Source organism: Ochotona curzoniae, unplaced genomic scaffold (genome assembly GCF_017591425.1).
Source record: "Ochotona curzoniae isolate NIBS_2020 unplaced genomic scaffold, NIBS_Ocur_1.0 contig_883, whole genome shotgun sequence".
Classification (NCBI taxonomy): domain Eukaryota; kingdom Metazoa; phylum Chordata; class Mammalia; order Lagomorpha; family Ochotonidae; genus Ochotona; species Ochotona curzoniae.
Genome location: NW_024466599.1, coordinates 5,246,281 through 5,270,100, shown reverse-complemented (window position 1 = coordinate 5,270,100; position 23,820 = coordinate 5,246,281). Strand labels below are relative to the sequence as shown.

General features: G+C 56.4%; 3 protein-coding genes across 9 annotated transcripts in view; 1 reads left to right on the top strand and 2 right to left on the bottom strand.

Moving 5' to 3' along the window:
* The window catches only part of ADAM17 (ADAM metallopeptidase domain 17), a 47,995-nt gene extending 39,957 nt beyond the window's left edge, over window positions 1-8,038 (top strand). For all 4 annotated transcript variants that reach the window (XM_040992803.1, XM_040992802.1, XM_040992804.1 and 1 more), the window contains 8 exons: window positions 491-690; window positions 1,537-1,640; window positions 1,796-1,930; window positions 2,917-3,047; window positions 4,572-4,650; window positions 5,101-5,189; window positions 7,058-7,108; window positions 7,320-8,038. In XM_040992803.1, coding sequence (XP_040848737.1) covers window positions 491-690; window positions 1,537-1,640; window positions 1,796-1,930; window positions 2,917-3,047; window positions 4,572-4,650; window positions 5,101-5,189; window positions 7,058-7,108; window positions 7,320-7,661 — 1,131 coding nt within the window. In that variant the 3' untranslated portion in view covers window positions 7,662-8,038. The remainder of the gene's footprint in view (window positions 1-490; window positions 691-1,536; window positions 1,641-1,795; window positions 1,931-2,916; window positions 3,048-4,571; window positions 4,651-5,100; window positions 5,190-7,057; window positions 7,109-7,319) is intronic.
* Window positions 8,039-8,790: 752 nt separating this feature from the next.
* IAH1 (isoamyl acetate hydrolyzing esterase 1 (putative)) lies at window positions 8,791-17,316 on the bottom strand. 3 transcript variants are annotated; one of them, XM_040992809.1, is made up of 6 exons: window positions 17,235-17,316; window positions 17,094-17,146; window positions 14,792-14,940; window positions 13,137-13,298; window positions 11,287-11,408; window positions 8,791-9,162 (listed from the first exon to the last, which is right to left on the bottom strand). In XM_040992809.1, exons 1-6 carry the CDS (start codon window positions 17,313-17,315, stop codon window positions 8,980-8,982), a joined length of 750 nt encoding a protein of 249 aa, XP_040848743.1. In that variant the 5' UTR covers window position 17,316; the 3' UTR covers window positions 8,791-8,979. The 3 variants fall into 3 exon arrangements, with proteins under 3 accessions (XP_040848743.1, XP_040848745.1, XP_040848744.1); XM_040992811.1 differs by lacking the exons at window positions 14,792-14,940; window positions 17,094-17,146 and having other exon boundaries at window positions 17,235-17,308; XM_040992810.1 differs by lacking the exons at window positions 14,792-14,940; window positions 17,235-17,316.
* Window positions 17,317-17,975: 659 nt separating this feature from the next.
* CPSF3 (cleavage and polyadenylation specific factor 3) overlaps window positions 17,976-23,820 on the bottom strand; it is a 30,936-nt gene continuing 25,091 nt past the window's right edge. The window contains exons 16-18 of one of the 2 annotated variants that reach the window (XM_040992806.1): window positions 22,178-22,247; window positions 18,192-18,288; window positions 17,976-18,122 (exon numbers count right to left, since the gene is read on the bottom strand). In XM_040992806.1, coding sequence (XP_040848740.1) covers window positions 18,021-18,122; window positions 18,192-18,288; window positions 22,178-22,247 — 269 coding nt within the window. In that variant the 3' untranslated portion in view covers window positions 17,976-18,020. Of the gene's footprint in view, window positions 18,123-18,191; window positions 18,289-22,177; window positions 22,248-23,820 lie in introns of those variants that run through there. The other variant, XM_040992807.1, reaches the window with a different exon arrangement.

Genomic DNA, 23,820 nt, shown 5'->3' with positions numbered 1-23,820 from the left:
CGGTGCCAGGCCTTAAATTTTTTTTAATTGGAAAGGATTAGAGACATCTTTCATCTGGTTCTCTTCCCCACATGGCTGCACTGGCTCCAGTTAAAGTGGTACAAAGCCAGGAGCCAGAGGTTCTTGCAAGTGTCCCAAATGGGTTCAGAGGCCAAAGCACTCAGGCTGTTGTTCACCACTTCCTCAGCCAGCTGGGACTGGAACCATGGGATGCCAGAATGGCAAGCATGTGCTTAACCCACTACTCTATGGCACTGGCCCCTGGTGTCCTTATTTGTGTCACTTGACTTCATGTGAGGAATTTTGGGTCTTCACCCAAGCACATGCCAACCGTTTGCAGCCTCGAGGGGGAGGCATCAGAGGTGATGACGGTCTTGACACATCTCCAGGGTAGCTGCAGGTCGTTTGTACATCAGCCCTGTGTTCCTGTCGAAGAAGTGAGAATGAATGTTTATGTTACTTTGGTCCTTGGGGCCTTTTTTCTCTTAAGATGTTTTCAAACTGCAGTAAACAGTCCATCTATAAGACCATCGAAAGTAAGGCCCAGGAGTGTTTTCAGGAGCGCAGCAACAAGGTGTGTGGGAACTCGAGGGTGGACGAGGGTGAAGAGTGTGACCCTGGCATCATGTACCTGCACAACGACACGTGCTGCAACAGCGACTGCACCCTCAAGGCCGGCGTGCGGTGCAGGTGAGGCTGCTGCCCGGGCTTGCGGTGCAGGGGAGGCTGCTGCCCGGGCATGCGGTGCAGGGGAGGCTGCTGCCCGGGCATGCGGTGCAGGGGAGGCTGCTGCCCAGGCATGCGGTGCAGGGGAGGCTGCTGCCCGGGCGTGCGGTGCAGCGGAGGCTGCTGCCCCGGTGTTGGCAGCAAGATCAGAAGTGCAGGCTCTTGGCGGGAGAGGGGTGTGTGCTGTGTGCTTGTGTTTAGCTCCTGCCTTTGATGGTGTAAGAATATCCGCTTTCCTCTTGGTCTACAGCGGGTCAGAGGATGTTTCTGAAGGAATTGATGTGCCACAGTGATGATTAACAAGCATTTGTGGTTACAAACTGCAAACAAAATGATAGTCCTGGGATGTCAGTTTGTTACTGTGTGTTGCAGAATTCTGTGAATGACAAACTAAAGGTGTAAGAATCGTGACAGGTTAGGAATTTCCTGCATTTCCAGTTGCGTGCACAGACCGATGAGCTTGGCCAAAGGGGCAGCTCAGTCTGGTGAATAACTGAGGTAGAGCTGTGTGTGGTGCAGACCTCCACAGGAGCACCCTGGCTGCCTGTCCTCAGTCCTGGGGCCTGATGGGCCCCTGGCTTCCTGCTGTCTTTAATGAATGTAGTGATGAAAGCTGAGGAGGCCTTTCAAGATGATGCCTCTGTGAAGCTGTGCTGCTGAAGCGTGGTGTTGATGTTAGCTCACGCACATAAAGAAGGGGCAGTCGGTGGGCATGCTGTGGCTGCAGCCGCAGCAGCGTCTCCTGCTCTAAGGGGACTGTTGCATTTATGGGCGAGTGCAGTCTTTGTTGAACATTCCCTGTCTTTGCAGTGATCGGAACAGTCCTTGCTGTAAAAACTGCCAGTTTGAAACTCCCCAGAAGAAATGCCAGGAGGCTATTAACGCTACCTGCAAAGGCGTGTCTTACTGCACAGGTACGGGCCTGCGCTGTTGCTTGGGTGAGGCTGTGGCTCGGGCCACTCAACAGCAAAGAGGAATGCAGTGTTGCACTGTGGCCATGGGTGTGCACCTGCAGGACAGGTGGCTCTGTTCCCTGTCCAACAAGGCACTTGTTGGTCTTTGCTTCCAGGGAACAGCAGCGAGTGCCCGCCTCCAGGCAATGCCGAGGATGACACGGTGTGCTTGGACCTGGGCAAGTGTAAGGATGGCAAGTGCATCCCTTTCTGTGAGCGGGAGCAGCAGCTTGAGTCCTGTGCCTGCAACGGTGAGTGCAGGGCCGGCTCGGCCTCTGCCCGCTGCGGCTGGCCCGCGGGGATTGCTGGGAAGCTGCACAGCTGCGGGGTGAGAACTGTCCAGTTACTTTTTTGCAGCATCCGGAACTCTTGGTTGGCTTTGAGGGGGCAGCTGGGAGGCGGGAGCTGTGTGCTCCTCAGCTATGCGGAGAAGCCCACCAGGTCCCCGCTTGCACTGAAGGGGGTCTGTGCTGTGGCCGGCAGGGCTGGGCTGCTCCCTCAGCTCTCCGATGGGGCAGAGGAGCCTCTCTCACTGGCACCTGCACTGTTGGACTGCGGTTTTTTTCCCAAGCTCTATTTCTGGAGCTCCTGGGCCTGACCAGGGGCCCCAGGGACTCGCTGGACACAGAGTCCTGCAGAAACTCGGCTGGCCTGGGCTCACCTCCTGTCCCTTGGAGTGGGTGAGGAAGAGAGCACGCAGTAAATGCCAGGGGAGAGAATGGCTGGGTGCCCTGGGAAGGCACGTGGGAGGTACAGGAAGTGCCCAAGAAATAACAGCTGCGTGAATGACGAAGAGGGTTTTGCTTTCTTGTTTTCTGTGTTCTGCTCCATTTCTTTTTCCCTGAGTAGAAGTAGATTTTCCCCTGGGTCTCCTTGGTTATGCTGTGGGCTTGACTGCTGATGCCTGTGTCACCCATGTGTGTGCCCGTGTGGCTCATTGGTGCCCCGCTGTTGTTCTTCCCCCGGTGGGAACATTTGGAGCTGCTATTGAGAGAGCTCACCCCGAGTGTGGGCTGCGGGATTCCTGTGCCTGGTGGGCCACTTGGCACCGCATGATACCATGTTGGGTGTCGGTCAAGCTGGCAGTATAGTCAAAGCATTGTGAGAGGCTTGGTGAGGGAGGGACTCAGGCCGCCCACGTGGGGGGTGTGCACTGGTCGGTGCAGGGCGTGAGTGGCACCGTGTGTTGCCTCTGGGAGCACTGATACCTACATCCATGCTGTGCTGTGTCTTTCAGAGACAGACAACTCCTGCAAGGTGTGCTGCAGGGACCCTTCCGGCCGCTGCGTGCCCTACGTTGACGCTGAGCAGAAGAACTTATTTTTGAGAAAAGGAAAGCCCTGCACAGTGGGGTTCTGTGACATGAACGTGAGTGTGTGCTGTGGACGGGCAGCTTTAGGTTGAAGTGCTCTGTTCTGTTCTGGCACAGCCATGCCGTGTGCTCTCACCTGGTGTCCACTCGGGCACAGACATGCCATGTGTTCTCACCTGGCATCCGCTCGGGCACAGGCCCGGGCACAGACACGCTGTGTGCTCTCACCTGGCGTCCACTTGATTTTGCGGGGCTTGGTCAGGTGTGTTTGAGTCACTGAAGCCAGAGGGGCCAAGTGCTTCCAGGTCAGCAGAGTTGCATACCACCCTCGCCCTCCCGCCTCTGGCGACAAAGGGGCAGCTGAGCTGATGGAAGGAGCTGGCGACCCTGGTGGTGGAATGCTTGGTCTCAGCAGTGTTTTTCTTTTCTTTTCTTTCTTTTTTTTTTAGTTTAAAAGATTTATTTACTTGGAAGGCAGAGTTGGAGGAAGTAGTTTCTTCCTCTTGCTAGTTGACTCCCCAAATGGCTGCAGTGACGGGCTGGGCCAGGCCAAAGCCAGAAGCCTGGGACACTGCTCTGGTTTCCCACGAGGGACAGGGGCGCAAGCCTTTCGGTTGTCTGTGCTTTTACAGGGAGCTGGGTCAGAAGCAGAGCTAGCTGGGACTGGGCCCAGCACTCTTACAGGATGGCAGCATAGGAGACAGTGGCTTAATCCACTAAGCCACAGTGGCAGCTCCTCAGCAGTAGATCTTAACGGTTTTCCTTGGTTACTTTACAGATACAGAACTGGGAATTGGGCAAGGTGTGATTCTAAAGCTGAGACATTGTAGGCTATTCTTCTTGACTCAGTGAGCTCTTTTTTTCCACAAAGTGGAGTGATGGGCGAGGGTCCCAACAATCAGACCCATTTTAAAGATTCATTTATTTGAAAGGGAGAATTAAATAAAGGAGAGACAGATCTTCCATCTTCTGGTTCACTCTGCAGCTGGCTGCAATGGCCTGGATGGACCAGGCCAAAGCCAGGAATAAACTTCTGAGTCTCGTACATGGGTCCAGTGCTGGAGCCCTCCGCTGGATCGTAAGTGGAGTAGCCATACCTCCAGCGGGCGCCCATATGGGATTCCACTGTCGGAGTGGTTTACCTCCCCACGCCACAGCTGGTTTCCTTACATGTTGCATCCAAGTAATTCTGAATTCCCACTTGTGACCTGTAACAGTGTGTCCTCCTTGGTGTGTTACACTGACATTATTGTGTGTACACACATCTTGGAAGGTAGAGGGACATGGTGTGCACATATGTGGTTCATTCCGAGGTCACCATGACAGCCAAAGCAGGCCAGGCTCAAGGCAGGGGCTGGGACCTCTGTCACGGCCTTCACGTCAGTGGCTGCAGCTGACGTGGTTGAGCCGCCATCTGCTGCCTTCCAGAAGGCACTGGCAGCACTGGCACCTGCGCTCTGGTGTGGTGTGAGTGTCCCATGCAGTGCCCGTCCCTGCAATGACATCAGCCCAGGCTGTGGTCTGACTCACACACTTCCTTGCACACTGCTTCTGGGGATAACATCTCCTCCTCTCTGTAGGGCAAATGTGAAAAGCGTGTGCAGGATGTAATTGAGCGACTCTGGGACTTCATCGACCAGCTGAGCATCAATACTTTCGGTACGTGCCCTCCCAAGATTGCTGGGGACAGCAGAGAAGTGGGTCTGCAGGGTCTGTGCTCCACTCCCGGAGAAGGCGGGATGGCTAACACAGAACTCTGAAAACTGTTGGCTGCAATGAAATTGAGCCCTTTTATTTACAGTGGGCCGCGGGATTCGCACAAGGATGTGCATTTGGAGTTTAGTTGCAAACCATCAGATGTCATCTTGAATACTTGGTGGTCTTGACAGCAGCGTTCTCTGTGGTTAGCGTGCAGTGTGCCCCTGTCACCAAGAGCACTGGGTGGGACAAGGTGGCCATATCAGGAGTGTGTGTGCAGACACTGCTCGCCGTGCTGTCCTGGGGACTGGCTGCAGGTGCATGGTGCAGGATGCCTGGGCCCTCAGCACTGCGTGTTGGGTGTGGCACGCTCAGGACGTGCGCCCACTCACTGTCTGCACTTGCTTGCAGGGAAGTTTTTAGCAGACAACATCGTAGGCTCCGTCCTGGTCTTCTCCTTGATATTTTGGATTCCTTTCAGCATTCTTGTCCATTGTGTGGTAAGTCACCATTTTTTAAAAAAGAATTTTAATTTTATTTGAAAGTCAGATTTACATAGAGAAGGATATACAGGAAAATCCTCTGTCAGCTAGTTCACTCCTCAGGTGGCCACAATAGCCAGAGCTGAGCCAAGAACTTCCTCTGGGGGGTCTCACATGGGTGCAGGGTCCCAAGGCTTTGGGCCATTCTCTTCTGCTTTCCCAAGCCACAGGCAGGGAGCTGGATGGGAAATGGAGCAGCCAGTGCCCGTGTGGGATCTCATTTCACTACTGAGCTATTGCACAAGGCCCAAGTCATTTAAAAAGTTATTTTTATCCATTTGAAAGAGCAATAGGGGGGAAGAGAGGCCTTTCATCCGAAGGTTTAACACTCCAAATGCCCTCCATAGCCAAGGCTGCACCAGGCCAAAGCCAGGAGGGAGCTGAGCACACGTGGGAGCGGATGGGACTCAAGCCTCGTGGGGGTGTCTGATGTGTCTGATGTGATGTAACTTGCACCTCAGCATCCATCCACATCAGCCCAATTAAACATTAGAATTCTGCAAAACTCCAGCTGTAATTTGTGGAAAAGATGAGGTTTCTTATTAGCAAAGTCTGCCTGCCCCTGGAGAGCTCTATAGTGGAAATCTCAGCAAAAGGTCTCTTAACAAAGCTGTCACGTGTGTGTGGCTGTGAGGGACTTCATAAACTGCAGAGGGCCCGGCATCTGGCCTAGGGTCAGGACGTCCATGTCCTATGTCCGAGGCCCCGAGTGGCTCCCGACTCTGGCTGTGGATTCAGTTTCTTGCCCCATGAGGTACCGACCACTCAAATGGTGGGGGTCCCTACTGCTTCTGTAGGAGAGCGGTGGAGAGTTCCTGGTTCTAACCCCCAACCCATCCCACTGCTCTGGGCACTTCAAGTTCTCGGATTCAAAAGTTCATGGAAAAATGGGATAAAAAGATAATGTGTATTTCCATGGACTTGTTGAATTTTGAACTTTTATTTAACATTTTCAGACTGGCTTGGTTATCGCAGGGAACCCACCCCAGGCGTCTCCATAGCCCTTACAGGCTCTTGTTCTCCAGCAGTCAGGGAGAGCAGACACTGCTTCCTGTTCTTACTCAGGCTGAGTTCACAGCTGGAAGTTGAATTAGCCTTTGAAGAACCCTAGGTGGTTTGTAAATTTGACCTTGGAAATCCCCAAGGAGGCCACCAGAGCCAGGCTCCTGGCGTGTTCCCAGAAGTTGTTAGGTGCCCCCCTGAAGCCAGGGAGCCCCACCTGGCTGGTATGACCAAGGCACTTCTTCCTTTCCACCCCTGCCCCTCTGGCCTCTTTGTCCTCTGTGAACAGCTTGGGCAGGGCCAGTGCCAGGGTGGGGGAGTGGGTATGCGTGTGGGCCCCATGGATGAGCACCGAGGCTGTGCCAGATGAGGAGGTGACTGGGGGCGATGCTGTCAGGGCGGCGTTCACTCCTCTGGGTGGGGGGAGCTGCGGGGCCCTGTCCGAGTAGACTTGCTGACTGGAGGGAGGGCCACGCAGAAGCTGCACCGACTCCAGCTGCACACAGGAGTGAGGGAAACAGCTGGCTGGGGCTGGTACCTCCATCAGAAGGATGAGATTGAGATCTGTTAGCAGCACAGGAGCTGTGGAAAGGGCTAAGAAGTGCCTGGGGCTCTGGGTGGGGCCCCCCTGAGGCAGTGCAGCCTGGGAGAGGGGAACAGAAGTAGCTCAGCAAGTAGCCGTCAGCTGTGAGGCTGACACCTGCAGGGCCAGCACTCAGCCCTGCGGCTCGGGAGCCTGCTGCAGTTCCTCCCGGACACAGACACGGGAGGACTTGCAAGTTGGGATTCTGTGTAGGAGTGAGCTCTTCTCTTGCTCTTTCTAGGACAAGAAGCTGGATAAGCAGTACGAGTCCCTGTCGCTGTTTCACCCCAGTGTGAGTACTGCATGGTGTGGATGACAACTTCTGAAACAGGAGGGGGGCCTGCTAGACAGTTCCTGGATTCCGAGTTCTCCCTGTGGTTGCCTTGGCCGGGCCATGCTCAATGATGGCTCCACCCCGTGGAGGGGGTCATGCCCCTGAGCCGACAGTGGGAGTCGGGGTGCTGCGCCCTTGCTCCTCCTCAGTGCCCCTCCTGTCTTTCCAGAATGTGGAAATGTTGAGCAGCATGGACTCGGCCTCGGTGCGCGTCATCAAGCCCTTTCCCGCGCTCCCCACACCAGGCCAGCTACAGCCCATCCCCGCGATGCCGCCCGTGCCTGTGGCGCCCAAGCTCGACCACCAGAGAATGGCCACCATCCAGGAAGACCCCAGCACAGACTCACATGTGGAGGAGGACGGCTTCGAGAAGGACCCCTTTCCCAACAGCAGCGCAGCTGCCAAGTCCTTTGAGGACCTCACAGACCACCCAGTGACCAGGAGCGAGAAGGCCGCCTCTTTTAAGCTGCAGCGGCAGCATCGCGTTGACAGCAAGGAGACGGAGTGTTAGCGTGGGTGCTGGGACTGAGCTGTCAGAGGATGTTTATTGAATTGACCTGCAATCATAGCCTCTATTTTGTGAAGATTTGGGAGACAGAAGGAAGTGACTTAATGGCAGATGCTGGTCATGTGTTTGAACTTCCTTTTTGTTTACCACAGTTGCGTGGGTTGGCCCTTTTCCTGTTGAAGAGGTAAGGTACATCTAGCTTATTTTGAGGCTTTCAGGTTTAACTTCTTGATCTTTAAAGTGTCCCTTGACCTGTGGTACCAAAGCAGAAAATACAGCTGGATGAGGTTTGAATATTTACATTTTTGTAAATTAACCTTTTATGTTGATGACGCACTGATCAGACACTGTAGTGACCCACCGAGTGTTTGCCTGTGCGGGCAGCTGGAACAGTTATTTATTGTTTTGCCTTCAAGTCAAGACAAAGGCCCAAAGTCCTTGACGTGACCTCCAGAGTGCGGGTCCTTCCATGCTGCCAGCATGGACAGCTCAACTCTCAATAATCTGGGTTAATGTGGCTTTGCATAAACCTAATTAAGGCTGGCACTGTCTAGACTGAAAATAGTCGAATCTGCAGATGCTGTATGTAGCAAGCACCGTGGCACAGTCCACAAGATGGCCGAGGAGCACGCCGTCTCCCAGAGCAGCGCGTCGGCATCAGTGAGGGGCTTCGTGCCCTTCGAGAAGGTGCTTCTGCCCAGGCTCAGGGCTCATGGGCCTGCCTGGAGGGCCCAGCCCAGACGCCCCTTCCTTTGTGCCTGCCTCCCAGTGGGCACCTGCGTTACTCCTGGAGCGCGCTGGGACTCGGGAAGGCCTGTATTTACCGTGTGAAGGCTCCAAGCCATTAATCTGGATTCCGGTTCCTATAAAATGATTAAAACTAAAGTGTGCTCATCAGCCAACCCGTTAACCAAGAGAGCTCACGAGTGTTAAGGGTAATTAACCAAACCTGTGACGCGTGTGTGACAGCAGATACTTGTTACACTAATACTTGAACTTGTACCTTACGGTATTTGCTATCTAACCAGTCACAATATCCTTACATTAGTTAACTTTCAGCGGCAGCAGAGTGAGTGTGTGTGGGTGGACGCATGAATGAAGCCGTTCTCAGCAGAATGTAAACTTTTTTTGTATAAAATTTACTTTTTAAAAAACAACATTGTCTTGGCCATTCATAAACCGAGCAAGCTGCTCAGGGAATGTTCTGTACCTGTGGCACCCACGATGCCCGTGTCACTCAGCGCCTTGGCTGTGACCGTAGCGTGGCACTCGGAGGCAGCCGGCGGTCTCCTGGGCTCGTTTCCTGGGCTGGCTGCAGCGTCTAGTGCTCGCCAGCGCCCAGCAGGCTGAGCTCTGGCTTGGCTTCAGCCACGTCCTGCCAGTACGGAAGCAGCCAGTCCAGAGAGGCGACCTTCCTCTCCAGCAGCGGCCAGAGGTGGGAGAACACGAAGGCGTTCCCCTCCGGAGACAGATGCAGGCCGTCTGACAGGTAGGCGGAGAAGTCCTGCGTGGGAGAGCGCACAGGTCAGGTGTGGACGGTCTGCGTGAAGTGTCGGGTAAGAGCTGGCTTGGACAACAGCGCCCCGCCGCGCTCCCCAGGGCCCTCTCAAGGGATTATGGTCCATTCACAAAAATGAAATTTTGTATTAAAGAGCTGAGCACAGCGTTTGACTCAGGCACGAGACCTTGGCATTGTTCAGCCCTGAACTCCAGGACACACCGCCACACCACCCCTCTCCTGGGGAAGTGGTTCCCCGAGCTGAGCTTCTGGGTGACGGCTGGCCAGCACACTCGGGACCGGTGCAGACCAGAGAACGATTCCAACTGGACCCTGTCCCCTGCCCTGGGTTTGCTCATCTAGACAGAATTGATGCCTAAGGAAAATTTTCGGAACTCTAGGATCTTGGAAGCAAACCCAGCCTGATTTGCCTAACCCAGTCCAGGTGCCATCCTGACAGGGTGCTGAACTCTGGCTAGAGATCTGCCACAGCACAAGCAAGCAAGCTGCCCTCGTCACTACCTGAGGTTCTAGAAGTTGTAGACTGCAGCTCCGGCTTACTCACGCAGAGCTGGTGGCAGAACTGGCCCCAAAGCTAGGATCTACACAGATGGCCCCTCTGAGTGTCCACCTGGGTCAGGTCTGCATAAACCACACCGGACTGATGATGGATGGAGTGGTGTGGCTTAAGAACCGGAACAGCCAAGACAGGTCAGCTGGGGACTGTGAGCCTTCCTCGCGGACTGTACAGTATGGGTTTTCCATGAAATTTTTGGAGCCTCACAATGTATAGATTTCACTTTGCACCTAAACAAACATTTCCACAAGCTTTAAAAGTATCCTCCCCAAAGAAAGGACCAGGGGCTAGTGCTGCAGCTCACGGGGTAAAGGCCACACGTGTTAGCAGGGAATCCGTGCTGCCAGCTCCGTGCTAAGCTGCCTGGGTGAGCTCAGGGGGCTAAAGTACCAGGGCCCTGTACCCTTGTGGGAAAATTGAACATGCTTTGGCTTCACACTGGCTCTGGCCATTTTGGCTATCTAGTGTGTGAACCAGTCTCTACCTCCCTCTGTAACTATGCCTTTCAAATAAACGTACAGATTATATATGATTTTTTTTATTGGAAAGTCAGATTTTACAGTGAAGAGGAGACAGATCTATTGTCTGCTGGCTCACTGCCCAAGTGGGTGCAACAGCAAAGCTGTCTGAAGAGAGAGCATCCTTTGGGTCTCCCACATGGGGGCAGAGTCCCAAGGCCTTGGGCTGTCCTCTGCTGCTTTCCCAGGCGGGAGCTGGAAGGGAAGCGGAGCAGCCAGGATACGAACCGGTGCCCGTATGAGATCCTGATGCACACAAGGCAAGGAGTTAGCCGCTGAGATTAGAGCCCCATGCAATGGCTCAACCGACTAATCTCCCCCTTGAGATGCTGGGCTCTCTTCCGGGTGTTCATGTCCCGGCTGCTCCACTTCCCATCCAGCTCCCTGCTTGTGGCCTGGGAAAGCAGTCGATGATGGGCCAAAGCCCTGGGACCCTGCACCCACCTGGGAGACCCAGAAGCAGCTCCAGGCTCATGGTTTCGGATTGGCTCAGCTCTGGCTGTTGCAGCCACTTGGGAAGTGAACCAGGGGATGGAAGATCTTTCTCTTCTGTAAATCTGCCTTTATGAGGGGCTGGCTGATCCACAGGAATCAGCTTCCAGGCTTTGAAACAAAACTATTAGAACTCTTAGTCTCAACTGTGTTAGCTGACAGTATTTTCTTTAAATTTCTTGTTGGAATTTTCCCCCACACCATACACTGAAAAAACACCCATGATATACATGCCATTAAATCTGAACGCTCATGGGCCAGGCCACACACAGCCCACTGCTGCAGCCTTCCTGGCTGGCTGGCTGTTTTTGGTGGAGGTGTGTGTGTTAAGTTTGTTTGAAAGGCAGAAACACAAGACAGATGACCTTCCATCGGGTGGTTCACTCTGCAAGTGACCACAACTCAGCCCCTTGCAGGGAGCTGGACCAGCAGAGGAGCTGGGAAACAAGCTAGTGCCCACACAGGGTCAGGGTGCTGCAGGTGGAGGCCCTGACGTGGGTGTGCCCGACTCCCGCTCCCAACAGGACAGAGCAAGGCACTCACCTGGCCGTCCTTTTGCATCAGCGCCCACAGGTTAAGGACGTCAGTGCCACAGTCCTGAGCCACGCGCACACATGCGCTGGCGTATTCACCAACAACTGAGTTCCGGCGGTTTAACCTGCAGCCTGTTGAAGAGAAGGAATTCATGCAGCAATTGACAGAATCAAACTCTGGTCGCCATTGCAGGTTCTACTGAATGTATCGGGGCTAGCACAATGGCTCAACAGGCTAATCCTTTGCCTGTAAGTGCCAGCATCCCTTATGGGCAGTGGTTCCAATCTCAGCTGCTCCACTGCCTATGCAGCTCCATGTTATGGCCTGGAAAAGCAGCAGAGGATGGCCCAATCCTTGGGACACTGCACTTGCCTGGGAGGCTCCTGCCTTCAGATCAGCTCAACCCCAGACACTGTAGCCATTTGGGGAATAAACCAGTGGATGAGGACTTCTCTCCTGTCTCCCTCTGCAAAATCGGGAAGTGCTATTAGAAGCAATGCCAGCACTGTGGTGTAGTAGTCTAAGCCTCTGCGTGTGGTGTCAGCATCACATGGCTGGTGGTTTGAGTCCCAGCTGCTCTGCTTCCCATCCAGCTCCCTGTTTGTGACCTGGGAAAGCAGCAGGGGACGGCCCACAGCCTTGGGACCCTGCACCCACGTGGGAGACCTGGAGGAAGTTCCTGGCTCCTGGCTTCTGAATGGCTCAGCTTCGGCCATCGCAGTCATATGGGAAGTGAGCAAAGAGATGGAGGATCTCTCCGAAGTTCAAGTAATAAATAAAACTTTAAAAAACAAACAGATGTGGGAACAAAGAAGGACCCGTGCCAGCCCAACCTGCATGTCTGAGGGAGAAATTCTTCCATGGTTCCAGTTCATCCACGGGACAAATCACTTCTTGTTTATCAACTTCACCCAGATTGGGGCCAGCGTGGTGTCACAGCATGCTAAACCTCCACCATGACATCCCTTATGGGCTCTGGTTCAAGTCCCAGCTACTCCATTTTCCATTCAGCTCCCTGCCTGTGGCCTGGGACAATGCAGAGGATGGCCCAAAGGCTTGGGACCCTACACCCAGGTGGGAGACATAGAAGCTGCTCCTGGCTTCGGATTGGCTCAGCTCTAGCCATTGCAGCCACTGTGGAGAGAACCTGTGGATGGAAAATCTTTGTCTCTCCTTGTCTCTGTAAATCTTTCAAATAAAAATGAATGAATCTTTAAAAATAAAATAAAGCAGGCTTAGGATGGCCTGTTCTTGTATTTGAGGCAAGCAGGACCGCTCCAAGATGTCCCTGTTAAGTGTCAGCATGAACACAAGAGGGCATTCTCTCCACGTCAGACCAGGCAGAGAAGGGAACGCCCACCGAGTGGGAACAGGTGAAGGAAGCCGTGCCTTCCACGGCAGAACATCAGCTAGCACCCCAAACGTGCACCTGCCACTCACAGGGTCATGCCCAGATGCCACCTGCTGCTCTGCCTGGCACTCTGTGGGCAGACGTGGCAACCACAAAAGCTTACTCAGAACTCACTCCCTTTTTAAATTTTTCAGCCACTTGAAAGGCAGGGAGAGACAATCTTCCACCTGCTGATTCTCTCCCTCCCCACTGGTTGCTCCCCAACAGCGGAAGCCAGGCACCCGGAATTTCAATGGGTCTCTCCCAGGGTGGCAAGGGTCCACCACCCAGGCAAGGATGCCCTGAGCCAGCAGCTGGCTCAGAAACGGAGGGCCAGGGGGTGGGGGACCCCACCTGTGGCCCCCAGGCTCGTGTCTGCCATGACTGACATTGTATGACGGGTCCCTAGACGCCCCCTCCACCAACACGAGCATCCTGGTGGGGACCTGCGTGGCCAGACACTGCTTACCTTTGGCGAGGCACTCCCTTTCCCAGGCTGCTTCCCAGAGTGGGGGCGGCGTGATGAGCACGACCCGCTCTGCGGGGACGCCCACGGACTGCAGGTACTGCACCATGCTCTCCAGGTTCGCCCCGAACTCGTCTAGGGGCACATGTTGCTTGATGTTCTCTTCTGCTCAAAGTGAGAACAGAGACACCTCACCCCATGCGTGCCTGCTGAGTGCCACGTGCTCCCCCCATGGTGCTCAATGCCCCATGCCAGGCCTCAGAACATGGGTGCCCGAGACACCCGTCCACAGCCTGTGCTGGGTGGCTGGCACTTTCTCCTCCCCCACTCGGGTGCACGAGGTTGGAGATGGGAGAGGCAGGGAGAGAGAGACTTCCACCCACTGCGCCAGCCCCAGTGCCAACCGTGGCTTCGCCATCAAGCCCTCACAGGACCCAACACGGGCACCTGAGCTTTCTGAACCCCCGTTCCCCCTGGAGAACGAGAGAAACCAAATGAAAAGCCTCCTCATGCCGTTGTGACAGTGCCAGAGGCAGGTGGCCATCCTTCAAGGAACAAACTGGTGCCCACATGGGGTCAGGGTGCTGACCCTGCAAGGCGTCTCCGTGGGCCATGCTCTCTGTGGGCAGGCCGAGAGCTCCTGCCACGCGGACAGCCGTGGCCGGCACCTGGGACTCTTGCTGTCCCTGTCAACAGCTCAGGTTGTTTTTCCCTACCTGACACTTGAGCACTTCTGTGCGCAGGAGGGGGACCAGCATCACAGCCCTGTGCCCCCAAGCCCGCGGTGTGGCAGGCCGCCTAGCCCCAGCTGCCCCCAGCAATGCTTCCCGTCCCGCTCTGCTCCGGGTCTGTCTCAAACTGTTCTGCTGAAGTCCTTGTTTTGGTTTTTCACACATTTCCAGATACGAGTGGGCTGTTAATGTTCTCTGTGTGAACAAGCACTTTCTGCCCATTTCTCTGATGGATTTCCAGGTTACACGATCCTTGCTAAGCTGCCTCACGCTCCAGACGCTTCCCGTTTCTTTTGTACACCTTTTTGGGATCCTTCCTTGCCAACTTCCTTCACAGTTTTTAAAACTTTGGAGGGATTTTCCTGGTCCCAAATTGGACAGAAATTCCCTGCGGAGCTTTCTGTCTGCTGTGATGGTGGCACGTGTCGTCTTTCTCCTGCACACGGCAGGCCCGAGGCTGACCGCTCGCCCTACCGAAGGGCTGCTGCCTCGCCCTGGACCGCTCAGCGGGCGGGCAAGAGGAGGAAGATGCTGGCACGTGGCCGTGAGCCCAGGGCCAGCAGCACGTGTCCAGAAGGCGGTAGGGACATGCCAGTACTGCAGCTCCGGGACGCAACCCAACCCAGGTGAGCTCAGCAGTGCCGCGGCCTGTACTCTCAGAGGCGCCTCTGCTGCCCACTGTGGCTGTTGAACCTCAGAAATGGCCCCAGCATGTTCTAGAAAACTCCACAAGTGCCTTCAGTTGTAGGCCTTTATATCCGACGTGGGCACACCTGGATTGGGAGTAAAAGCCACTATTTTAAAGAAACACAAAACTCGTAAGGGTGGCGGCCTCTTACTACTGGGAGATAAAGAGCTGAAGCATGTGACAGGAAAGGAGTTTGTACCAAACAGCCAACCGAGCCAAGAAAACGGAAATGACGTCACCTTTCAGGGCACTGTCATTGGCACCAAAGAAAATTGTAACTGCTACTGGGCTGTCGAAACCGCTCTCCTTCCTGAGTAATCTTGGAAGGATAATTCTGGCCCATCTGGTATTGTAACCTGAAAATCCACGGTTCAGGACATCACATTTCCTGCAATGAGAAAGTGTTCACAGATGAGTACTGGCCGAGGCCTGCGGCAGCTCTCAGCAGTCAGCTCCTGGCAGGGTGTCTGGGTGCCGAGGTCCCCAGGACTGCGTGCTGGCACAGCCCTGGCTCCTCCGGAATAACCAGACCCTCCCCCAGGCATGCCGGTCTGCCCCTTGCTCCCACCTGGTCCCTCACTGCACAGACACAATCTGTACGTGGGGCCGGCAACGTGACCCTTCTCGGGCCTGAGACCCAACAACGGCTCGGCAGGGCTGCAGGGCAGAGAACTCCTCAGATTTTCACTTCTGTGATCTGAGGAAAGACCCCTTTCCGCTTAGCCCAGCCTGTCACCAGGCAGTTTCCAACTCTTCTTTAAAAGGCAGACACACAGGGCTGTATGTGGGCAGGAAGACCAGGCGTGTGGCCTGAGTAACTGCCCACAGGTGTCGCCGCAAAGAGGACTTAGGCCCGGTGCAGTGGCGCCCCCTGCAGGCCAGCCTCGGGAGAGGCCCAAGGCCAGGACCTGGCCTTTACTTCAGGGCAATGGGGGGGGGAAGAGGTCACTAGACTGTTGTTTGTAGAAAGCTAATAGCTATAATTGCCTTTTTAATTAAAAAAAAAAATCTGGGTTTCAGCTTATGATTACTCATTTGAAAGGCAGAATAAGAGAGGTTCCATGCGTTGGTTCACTCCTCAAGTGGCCAGGCCCCCACACCCCTGGGCCTTCTCAGGGGCATGACCGTGAGCTGGACTGGACGTGGAGTGGCCGGGACGTGAGCAGATGCCCATGGGTGCTGGTGCGACGGGGGGGCGCTCCACCCCCCGCACTGGCCCTCACATCCCTCCACTAAGCAGCTAAGCTGAGAAGCTGGGCACCAGGAAATAACTGCCAGGGCAGCATGCCAGGCAGCAGAGGGGGCGCCTGTTGACAGCTATACTGTGAAAGACGTAAGGCAGTTCAAAACTCCAGGAGCACTGTGGCAAGCTGTCCCGGGCCTGTTCCATGCCATGGTGCCCAGGGTAGGTGACAGCTACAGCAGCTGCCAGTCCGTGGATCCTGCAAGGCTGCAGGGGATGGCTGGAGTGTTGAGATCCGCGTGGGACACCGAGAGTGGGGTCCCGGCTCTGCCTGGCCAGCTCCTGATGTGGGTGCCGGGGACAGTGGGGGATGGGAGCCCCTCTCCACTGCTCGGCCGTTAGTGTGTGAAAGGAAAAACGGGAACCACACTTCCAAATCAGAATCTGAGCGTTCTGATGGAAAACAGCTGACACTGTCCGGGGGCGCTCAGCAGAGGGTGGCGGCCGCTGCCAGGTCCCCTGGGGACCGCTGCCAGGCCCCGCTGCCAGGCCCCCTGGGGACGGCCAGCAGTGCAGCCCTCCTGCCCCTGACCAGCAGTTAGAGGAAAATCAAGTTCGGGCAGCCAGTAAGGGGCCCCAAGAAATACAATGAAAAGCAGAGGACCACAGGCCTCCTGGATGAGGTGGCAGGGAGGCAGCCGGCGCTGGGCGGCGGGGAGGAAGCCACGGGCAGCCCAGCCCCTGCAGCAGAGGCCTGGGCCCTGCCGTGCCCGGGGAGACCGCGGCCATTCCCCCGCTACTGCGGCCGCCGGGGGAGGGCGCCGGGAGACCTGGCTCTTCCTCTGCCACTCTTTCAAATAAATCATTTTTTTAAATGGACGTTAAATAACATTTGCTAAAGTGCTTTTCGTAGTTGAGAATAGTAAGGTCTTGTTTAAAGCCTAAAGCTTGATATCACCAGCTGTACACTGAATTCCAAGTCCCAACTCTCTAACTGTGGAGAAAGCAAGGAAAACTCCAGAGCCGGCACCCTGGCAGCTCAGCCCAAGCCGGGGGCCCAGGAACACCGCACCAAGCTGATGCGGCCACCTGCGTGGTGGGTTCATGCCACTGGCCTCGGCGTCCCCGACACCTCACAGGTGGGAGGCCCCGGTGCACACGGGCAGGGAGGCCGCGCAGCGCCCGGGGCCGCGGGGGAAGGCCAGCTCGGGGCCGCGCGGCCCGTCCCTCCCTCAAGGCCTCCCTGGTCCCGCGGCTGCGCCCCAACTCCCCCCACCGCTTCCTCTGCGGCAAAGCTGCTTCCCGGACAACCTCCAGCCCGAAACATTTTCAAGCGTCCATCTGGAAACTTGTCTCACCTGGCCAGCCGGTCAGCCAGCGCCGCTCCCCATCCGCCCGGCTGGAAAGAAAACTGCGGAGGAAGGCGCGGGGCTGGAGCGCGCGGGGCGGCCGGCGCTGCCTCCCCCGGGACCCCGGCCGCCCCGCCGCGCCCCGGGCACCTGCGTGATGGAGTCCCCGAAGAGCACCAGGCGCGGCCACAGCAGCGAGCTCCCCGAGGCCGCCGCTTCCCGGAGCGCCATGGTCCCGGCCGGACTTCCGGGGGCGGGGCTCGGTCACGTGACGGGCCGGCGGGTCACGTGCGGCCTCCCGCGGCACGTGGGGCCAGGACGACCCGCGCCTCGCACGGACCCAGGCTGCGTGGGTCCTCCTGCTGGCCGGCCCGCCCGTGGCCTGCGACGGGCCCGCCATGTCCTCGCTGTGGACCCCTGTCATGTCCCCGCCCGTGGCCGACGTGGGCCCCGCCATGTCCTGCGATGTGGACCCCCGCTATGTCCCCGCCTGTGGCCTTCGACGGGCCAGCCATGTCCCCGCCCGTGGCCGCCGTGGACCCCCGCCACGTCCCTGCCATGTCCCCGCCCGTGGCTGACGTGGGCCCCGCCATGTCCCCGCAGTGAGGTCGGCCACGTCCCCGCCCGTGGCCTGCGACGTGGGCCCCGCCATGTTCCCGCCCGTGGCCGCCGTGGACCCCCGCCATGTCCCCGCAGTGAGGTCGGCCATGTCCCCGCCCGTGGCCGCCGTGGACCCCCGCCACGTCCCTGCCATGTCCCCGCCCGTGGCCGCCGTGGACCCTCGCCATGTCCCCGCCAGGGCAGCCGGCCGCGCACGGGGCTGGCGGCAGCAGATCGGCGCCCGGAAAGGCCACGGGGCGGCGGCGCTGAAGGAAGGCAGGCGAGCCGGTGTCCCAGAGAAGCAGGCGTTTATTGCGGACGGACACGCGGTCGGGGTCAGTGCGCCGGCGTGAGCGCCTCGTACAGCCGCTGGGCCGCCAGCTCCACCATCTCCCGCAGCGACTCGTCGTCCTCGCTGCCTTCCTCGCACTCCACCGTCTGCAAGCAGAGGCCTGGGTCACCGGGGGCGGCAGCGGGGGCGCAGCCCGCCGCCCTCCCGCCACCTACCCGCGTCTCCAAGTGGATGTTGGCCGTCTTCCCGTCCACGGTGACGCTGAGCACAGAGCCGTCTTTGACACTCACGCATTCTTCTCCAAAGATGTCCCTTTAACATAGACAAAGGAGCAGCAGTAATGGGACAGACGGGCTTGACAGAGTTGTGGCAACAGTAAAACTGAAGTTCCCGTTCTAAAACAGAGCACAGACCTTCCCAGAGACACTCCTTACCTGACCTAAACTACTCATAAAACAGGCACTCTATAGGTACACGGTTATATTTAAAGTACTCAGTTACAAATGCTTCATTCAGAAGCTGGTGCAACAGTGCAGCACGCTAAGCCTCTGCCTGTGGCACCAGCCTTCCATATGGGCACCAGTTCAAATCCTGGCTGCTCCACTTCTGAGCCAGCTCTGTGCTTGTGCCTGGGAAAGCGGCGGAGGATGGCCAAAGTCCTTGGAACCCTGCACCCTTGTGGAGACCCAGATGAGGCTCATGGCTTCTGCCTTCAGGCCACCCCACTCCAGCTACAGTTCAGGGAGTGAACCAGTGGATGGAACATCTGTGCCTCTGTCTCTCCTCTCTGTAACGGTTTCAAATAAAAATCAATGAATCAAAAAAAGCAAGTTTCCCTGAGCAGGTGCTGTGCCGGGCACCTGACACACCTTGCAAGCATGCGCCCAGCCGGCCACCGTGCTGAGGATCCCTTTACCCACGAGCTGAACGCCAGACAGAAGAGCTAAGAGACATTCTTCAAGCCCCGTGCCTCCTGGTGTTCAAATCCAGATTTCCAGATGGAACTGGTGCTTCCACTCATTTTCCAATGTCTCCTGGAGCAAATCCATCTCCTTGTTTTTTTTAAGGTTTATTTATTTGAAAAGAGTGAGAGAAGGGAGCCCCAGACGCTGGCTTTTTCCCTGCAGCAGCAGGTGCTGAGCTGCCCAGAGGTCCATCCAGGTCTCCCAAGGGGAGGCAGGAACCCAGATCCAAAGTGGAGTGGAGGCTGGCGGCTTAACCCGCTGTGCCACACCCCTCGTCACGTCAGTACTGGCCAGGCATCTTTGTGCTATGCCTGCTGCGGGGAACAGAAATGACTGACTGTCTAGGTCGCTGAGGAGCAGGGGTTCCACTCTCAGTTGTAGAGCGACAGTCAGGCGACAGTCCCACTGCAGGCTGGCTGCAGATAAGCACAGGGAGCCAGGGACTCAGTCACCCCTGGAGACACTGCCAAGCCGTGGGCAGTCAAGTACTGACCACACTGTGTCAGAACAGAGCGCGGGAAGGCAACAGCTCGCTGTTTGAGGCAGTTCCTGTACTCCAGGGTGCAGCCTGGCACAGCGGTTCGCACACTTCCTGGAATACCAGCATTCCTGATCCGAGGGCCTGGGTTCGAGTTCTGACAACTCTGCTTCCGATTCAGCTTCCTGCTTAGTGAGCCTTGGGGCAGGAGAAAACGGCTCATGGCCTTGGGCCCTGCCACTCAGCCGGGGAGACCTGGCCTCCTGCCTTCAGCCTGGCCCAGCCCGGCTGTCCTGCTCATGGGAGGAACTGGCCGGCACATGGACAATCTGTGAGTCTCTCTTCAAAGAAAGTGAAAAAGAAAATGTTCAAATCAACTTAGCTGGTTTTCCTAGTACTAAGTAAAAATATCTTAAATCCAGAGATAAAAACAAAAGGGCAGGAAAAAGGTTTTGTTTCATGTAACCGTTGGTTCTTACAAGCCAGTCGGCACTGATTAAGCATTCCCATGACCCCATGACCTTAGACAAGCATGGACGTGAGCCACACTGCTCAGGCTGCTGACTCGCAAGCTCACGCATGGCAGCCTTGCATTCATGGTGGTGACACAGGTGCTGCTCTGCCCTGCGGCCCTTCCCTGCCAACTGAAGGGTTGCCATGTGCTGGTGGGAGGTGGGCAGAGGAGGCCAGGAAGTGATGCCGAGATCTGGACACCACTTGAGGGTCACCCCTGCTGGGCTTAAAGGGACGGGCCCAGGCTGGCGGCGTGGCCTAGCAGCTAAAGTTCTTTCATTGAACCTGCCGGGATCCCATATGGGCACCAGTTCTAATCCCAGCAGCTCCACTTCCATCCAGCTCCCTGCTTGTGGCCTGGAAAAGCAGTCAAGGCCGGCCTAATGCTTTGGGATCCCGCACCCATGTGGGAGACCTGGAGAAGTTCCTGGCTCCTGGCTCCGGATCAGCATGGCTCCGGCAGTTGTGGTCACTTGGGGAGTGAATCATCAGAGGGAAGATCTTCCTCTCTCTCTCTCCTCTTCTTTGTATATCTGACTTTATAATAAAAATAAAAACCTTAAAAAAAAAAAAAAAAGGGACAGGCCCCAGCAACACTGCCCTTAGCCCAATACCTCTGGTTGTGGTGCGAGAGCGGTGCCACCAGAAGCCACGGGCGTGCCGTCTCTGGGATCCTCAGGACTGAACTGCTACCAGCAGAATTGCCCGTCCCACCCTGGGCAGGCACGGGAGAGCGGCATGGCTGTTTGCTGGGGCGAGGTGGGCGGAGGGTGCCTGTCTCAACCTTTGAACACAGGTCAAGCTGTGTGCCTCTTCATGTGTATACATGTATGTATACATGTGTGTCTAAATACATGTGTGTGTATGTGTGTCTCCTGCTCCCTGCCAGGGACATGTCCATGGCTTCCCTAGCCCACCAAAGGGCTACGTGATCTCCATGGTAGCATGTAGATGCCAAAGCCTGAGCCGGGTTCTCTGAGGACGGGGGGAGCCAGCGGGGCCCTGCAGCAGGCATCAGCATCCCTGCAGCAGATGGAAGCTCTGTCATTTGATTTTCGAATCAATTAAGTAGGCGAATAAATTTAAACAGTGTGAAATTTGGAGTAGAGGAAGGGAAGGCAGAGAGGCCAACATTAAAACCTTCCGAACATGCAGAACATTTTATTCTCTCATGGCGCCTCCCTTTCCGCAGTCATCTTACTCATCAGTACTGGACGGACTACGTAAGGCATTGTGCTGAGGTGCTGAAACTGCAAAAACTCCTTTCTTGGTGTGATGCACTCAGAGGAGTCCCCGCTGCAGAATTCCTGCCTGAGGACGGCCTGACTGGAAGCTGTTCTTCATGAAGTCACAGCTGCAGAAATATGTGAAGCCATGCTAAAATGTGCATGGCACCTGGCTAGCTCTGACCGCTGCGCCTTGATGACACTGCTCTTTCTACTTGTTATCTGAAGAGTGACCACCTGCTGGTTCCCTCTCCAAATGACCTCACAACCCGGGGAACTGGTCAGGCTGAAGGCAGGACCCAGGCACCCCCTCTGGGTCTCCTACATGGCAGAGGCCCAGGGTCTCAAGGGCATCCCGAGTGCTCTACAGGTTGGCCGCAAATGACTGACCACACAGGCCACACACTTGGAACTAGCTGGAGCACAGAACTGAGAGGGAGCAAATCAGACTGTTCCCTGCCCGGCAGGAAAACCAGGCCCTGAAGCAGCGGAGCCCACCAGCCCCAAGCCAGACTCCAGGCCCCTCGGCAGCTGAGCCCACTGAGCCCGCTGTGCCCACCACCCAGGCGCATACCAGGCCCCATGGAGGATGAGCCTGCTGCGCCCGCTGCCCAAGGCAGACACCAGGCCCTGCAGCTGAGCACCGACCCCTTGGGGCGGAGCCCGCGGAGCCGCCCAGGTGCACACCAAGCGCAGGACTCAATGCAGCAGCAGAGCCCACCAACCCCTTGGGGCTGAGCCCACTGAGTCCGCCCGCCTGCCGCCCAGGCGCACACTAGGCCCTGCAGAGGCAGAGCCCACTGACCCCTTGGGGCGGAGCCCGCGGAGCCGTCCGCCTGCCGCCCAGGCACACACCAGGCCCTGCAGCAGAGCACCGACCCCTTGGGGCGGAGCCCGCTGTGCCCACCGCCTGCCGCCCAGGTGCACACCAGGCCCTGCAGCAGAGCACCGACCCCTTGGGGCTGAGCCCGCGGAGCCGCCCGCCTGCCGCGCAGGCGCACACCAAGCGCAGGACTCACTGCAGCATGATCTCCAGCCTCTTGCTGTAAACGTGCATTTCCAATTTTTTAGGGACCTTCTGCACTGCACCTAGGGAAAAGAAAACAAGAGTTCAGTTTATGACAAAAAGTTCAATTTCCAAATTCCCATCTACAGTAACTCCCAAGCAGAGAGTCAGAAGGCAGTGGCTGACAGCTCGGAGAGCGATGGCGGGCGTCGTGCTTCCCGGGACTGGCATGTCTGGATCAGCATGCTACGGCAAGTGGATATTTTTCTTTGTTTCTCTCCTATTCTTATTAAAAAGCCACAGAAGGCATTTAAGACTATTTTTATTTCCAAACATTCTCCCATTTGTGAACAGAGGTGAGCAACCTTCAAACCCCAGACGCCTGGCGGGTACATCCTGCAAAGCCCCGCGGCTTCAGTTCTGCGTGAAAAACTGCCAAGTCAGCAATCCACTGCAGGGAACACAACTGCTTATTCTACCAAAATGAACACTGGGACATGACTAAGGCCCCCGCACCCCGCAGAATTGACCTGCCGGGGCAGACACACGAGGCATCTTGTGTGTCAAACACCTCCCCAAACACCTCCCAGCCTGTCACCAAACTGCCGAGTTCGCTGGCTAGCAGTTCCTCAAAGTGTGAGACTTAACTCTGGATCCAGAAACACTGCTCCTAGCTACAGAGCCAAGGAGAGGAGAGCAGATGTCCACAGACTGCCTTCCGAGGACCCAGGGCCGCGGTCCTCCTGAGCTGAAGGGGAGGCCCAGTGTCCATGAGCTCGGGAATGAGAACTGAAACGCCCCCACGGGAAGGGCAGGTGGCAAGGAGCTCATTCATGCCGAGACATGGACAGGCATGGATACACTGAGCTCAGAAGGTCGCATTATATATAAAATTTGCTCAGAGTAAGGGCCTGGTGCTGTGGCCTAGCGGCTAAAGTCCTCGCCTTGAATGTGCCAGGATCCCATATGGGCACCAGTTCTAATCCCAGCAGCTCCACTTCCATCCAGCTCCCTGCTTGTGGCCTGGAAAGGCAGTCGAGGATGGCCCAAAGCCTTGGGACCCTGCACCCGTGTGGGAGACCTGGAGAAGTTCCTGGCTCCTGGCTCCGGATCAGCATAGCACCGGCCGTTGTGGTCACTTGGGGAATGAATCATTGGATGGAAGATCTTCCTCTCTCTCTCTCTCCTCCTCTGTGTATATATCTGACTTTGTAATAAAAATAAGTAAATCTTTAAAAAGATTTGCTCAGAGTAGGCAAATTCACTGAGGCACAAAGTAGGGCAGTGATGGCCTGAGGTGGGGCAGGGACTGCCTGGAAGAGCAGTTGCCCTGAAATTTCTTCCTGGAATGACATGAGGGTTTAAAGTTCTCAGAAGACATTCACACTGCTGAACTGTGCACTGTGAGCGGCAGGAGTGCGTGACTCAGTCACGGACTGGGACAGCTGCTCGGGGTCAAGCCTTGGCTGCTCAGAGTGGCCCTCTCTATCAAAGCTGGTTTGGGTCCCCCGTCCTACTCCTGAGCCGAGCCCTGCCTCAGCTGCTGACCCTCCCCGAAGGGGCTGAAATGTCAGCTTTGGGAAGGATAAAGGCACACGGCTCCGTAACATGTAAACACAGCCAGCTTCCTCAGGACACAGGACTGTCCCGGGCCCT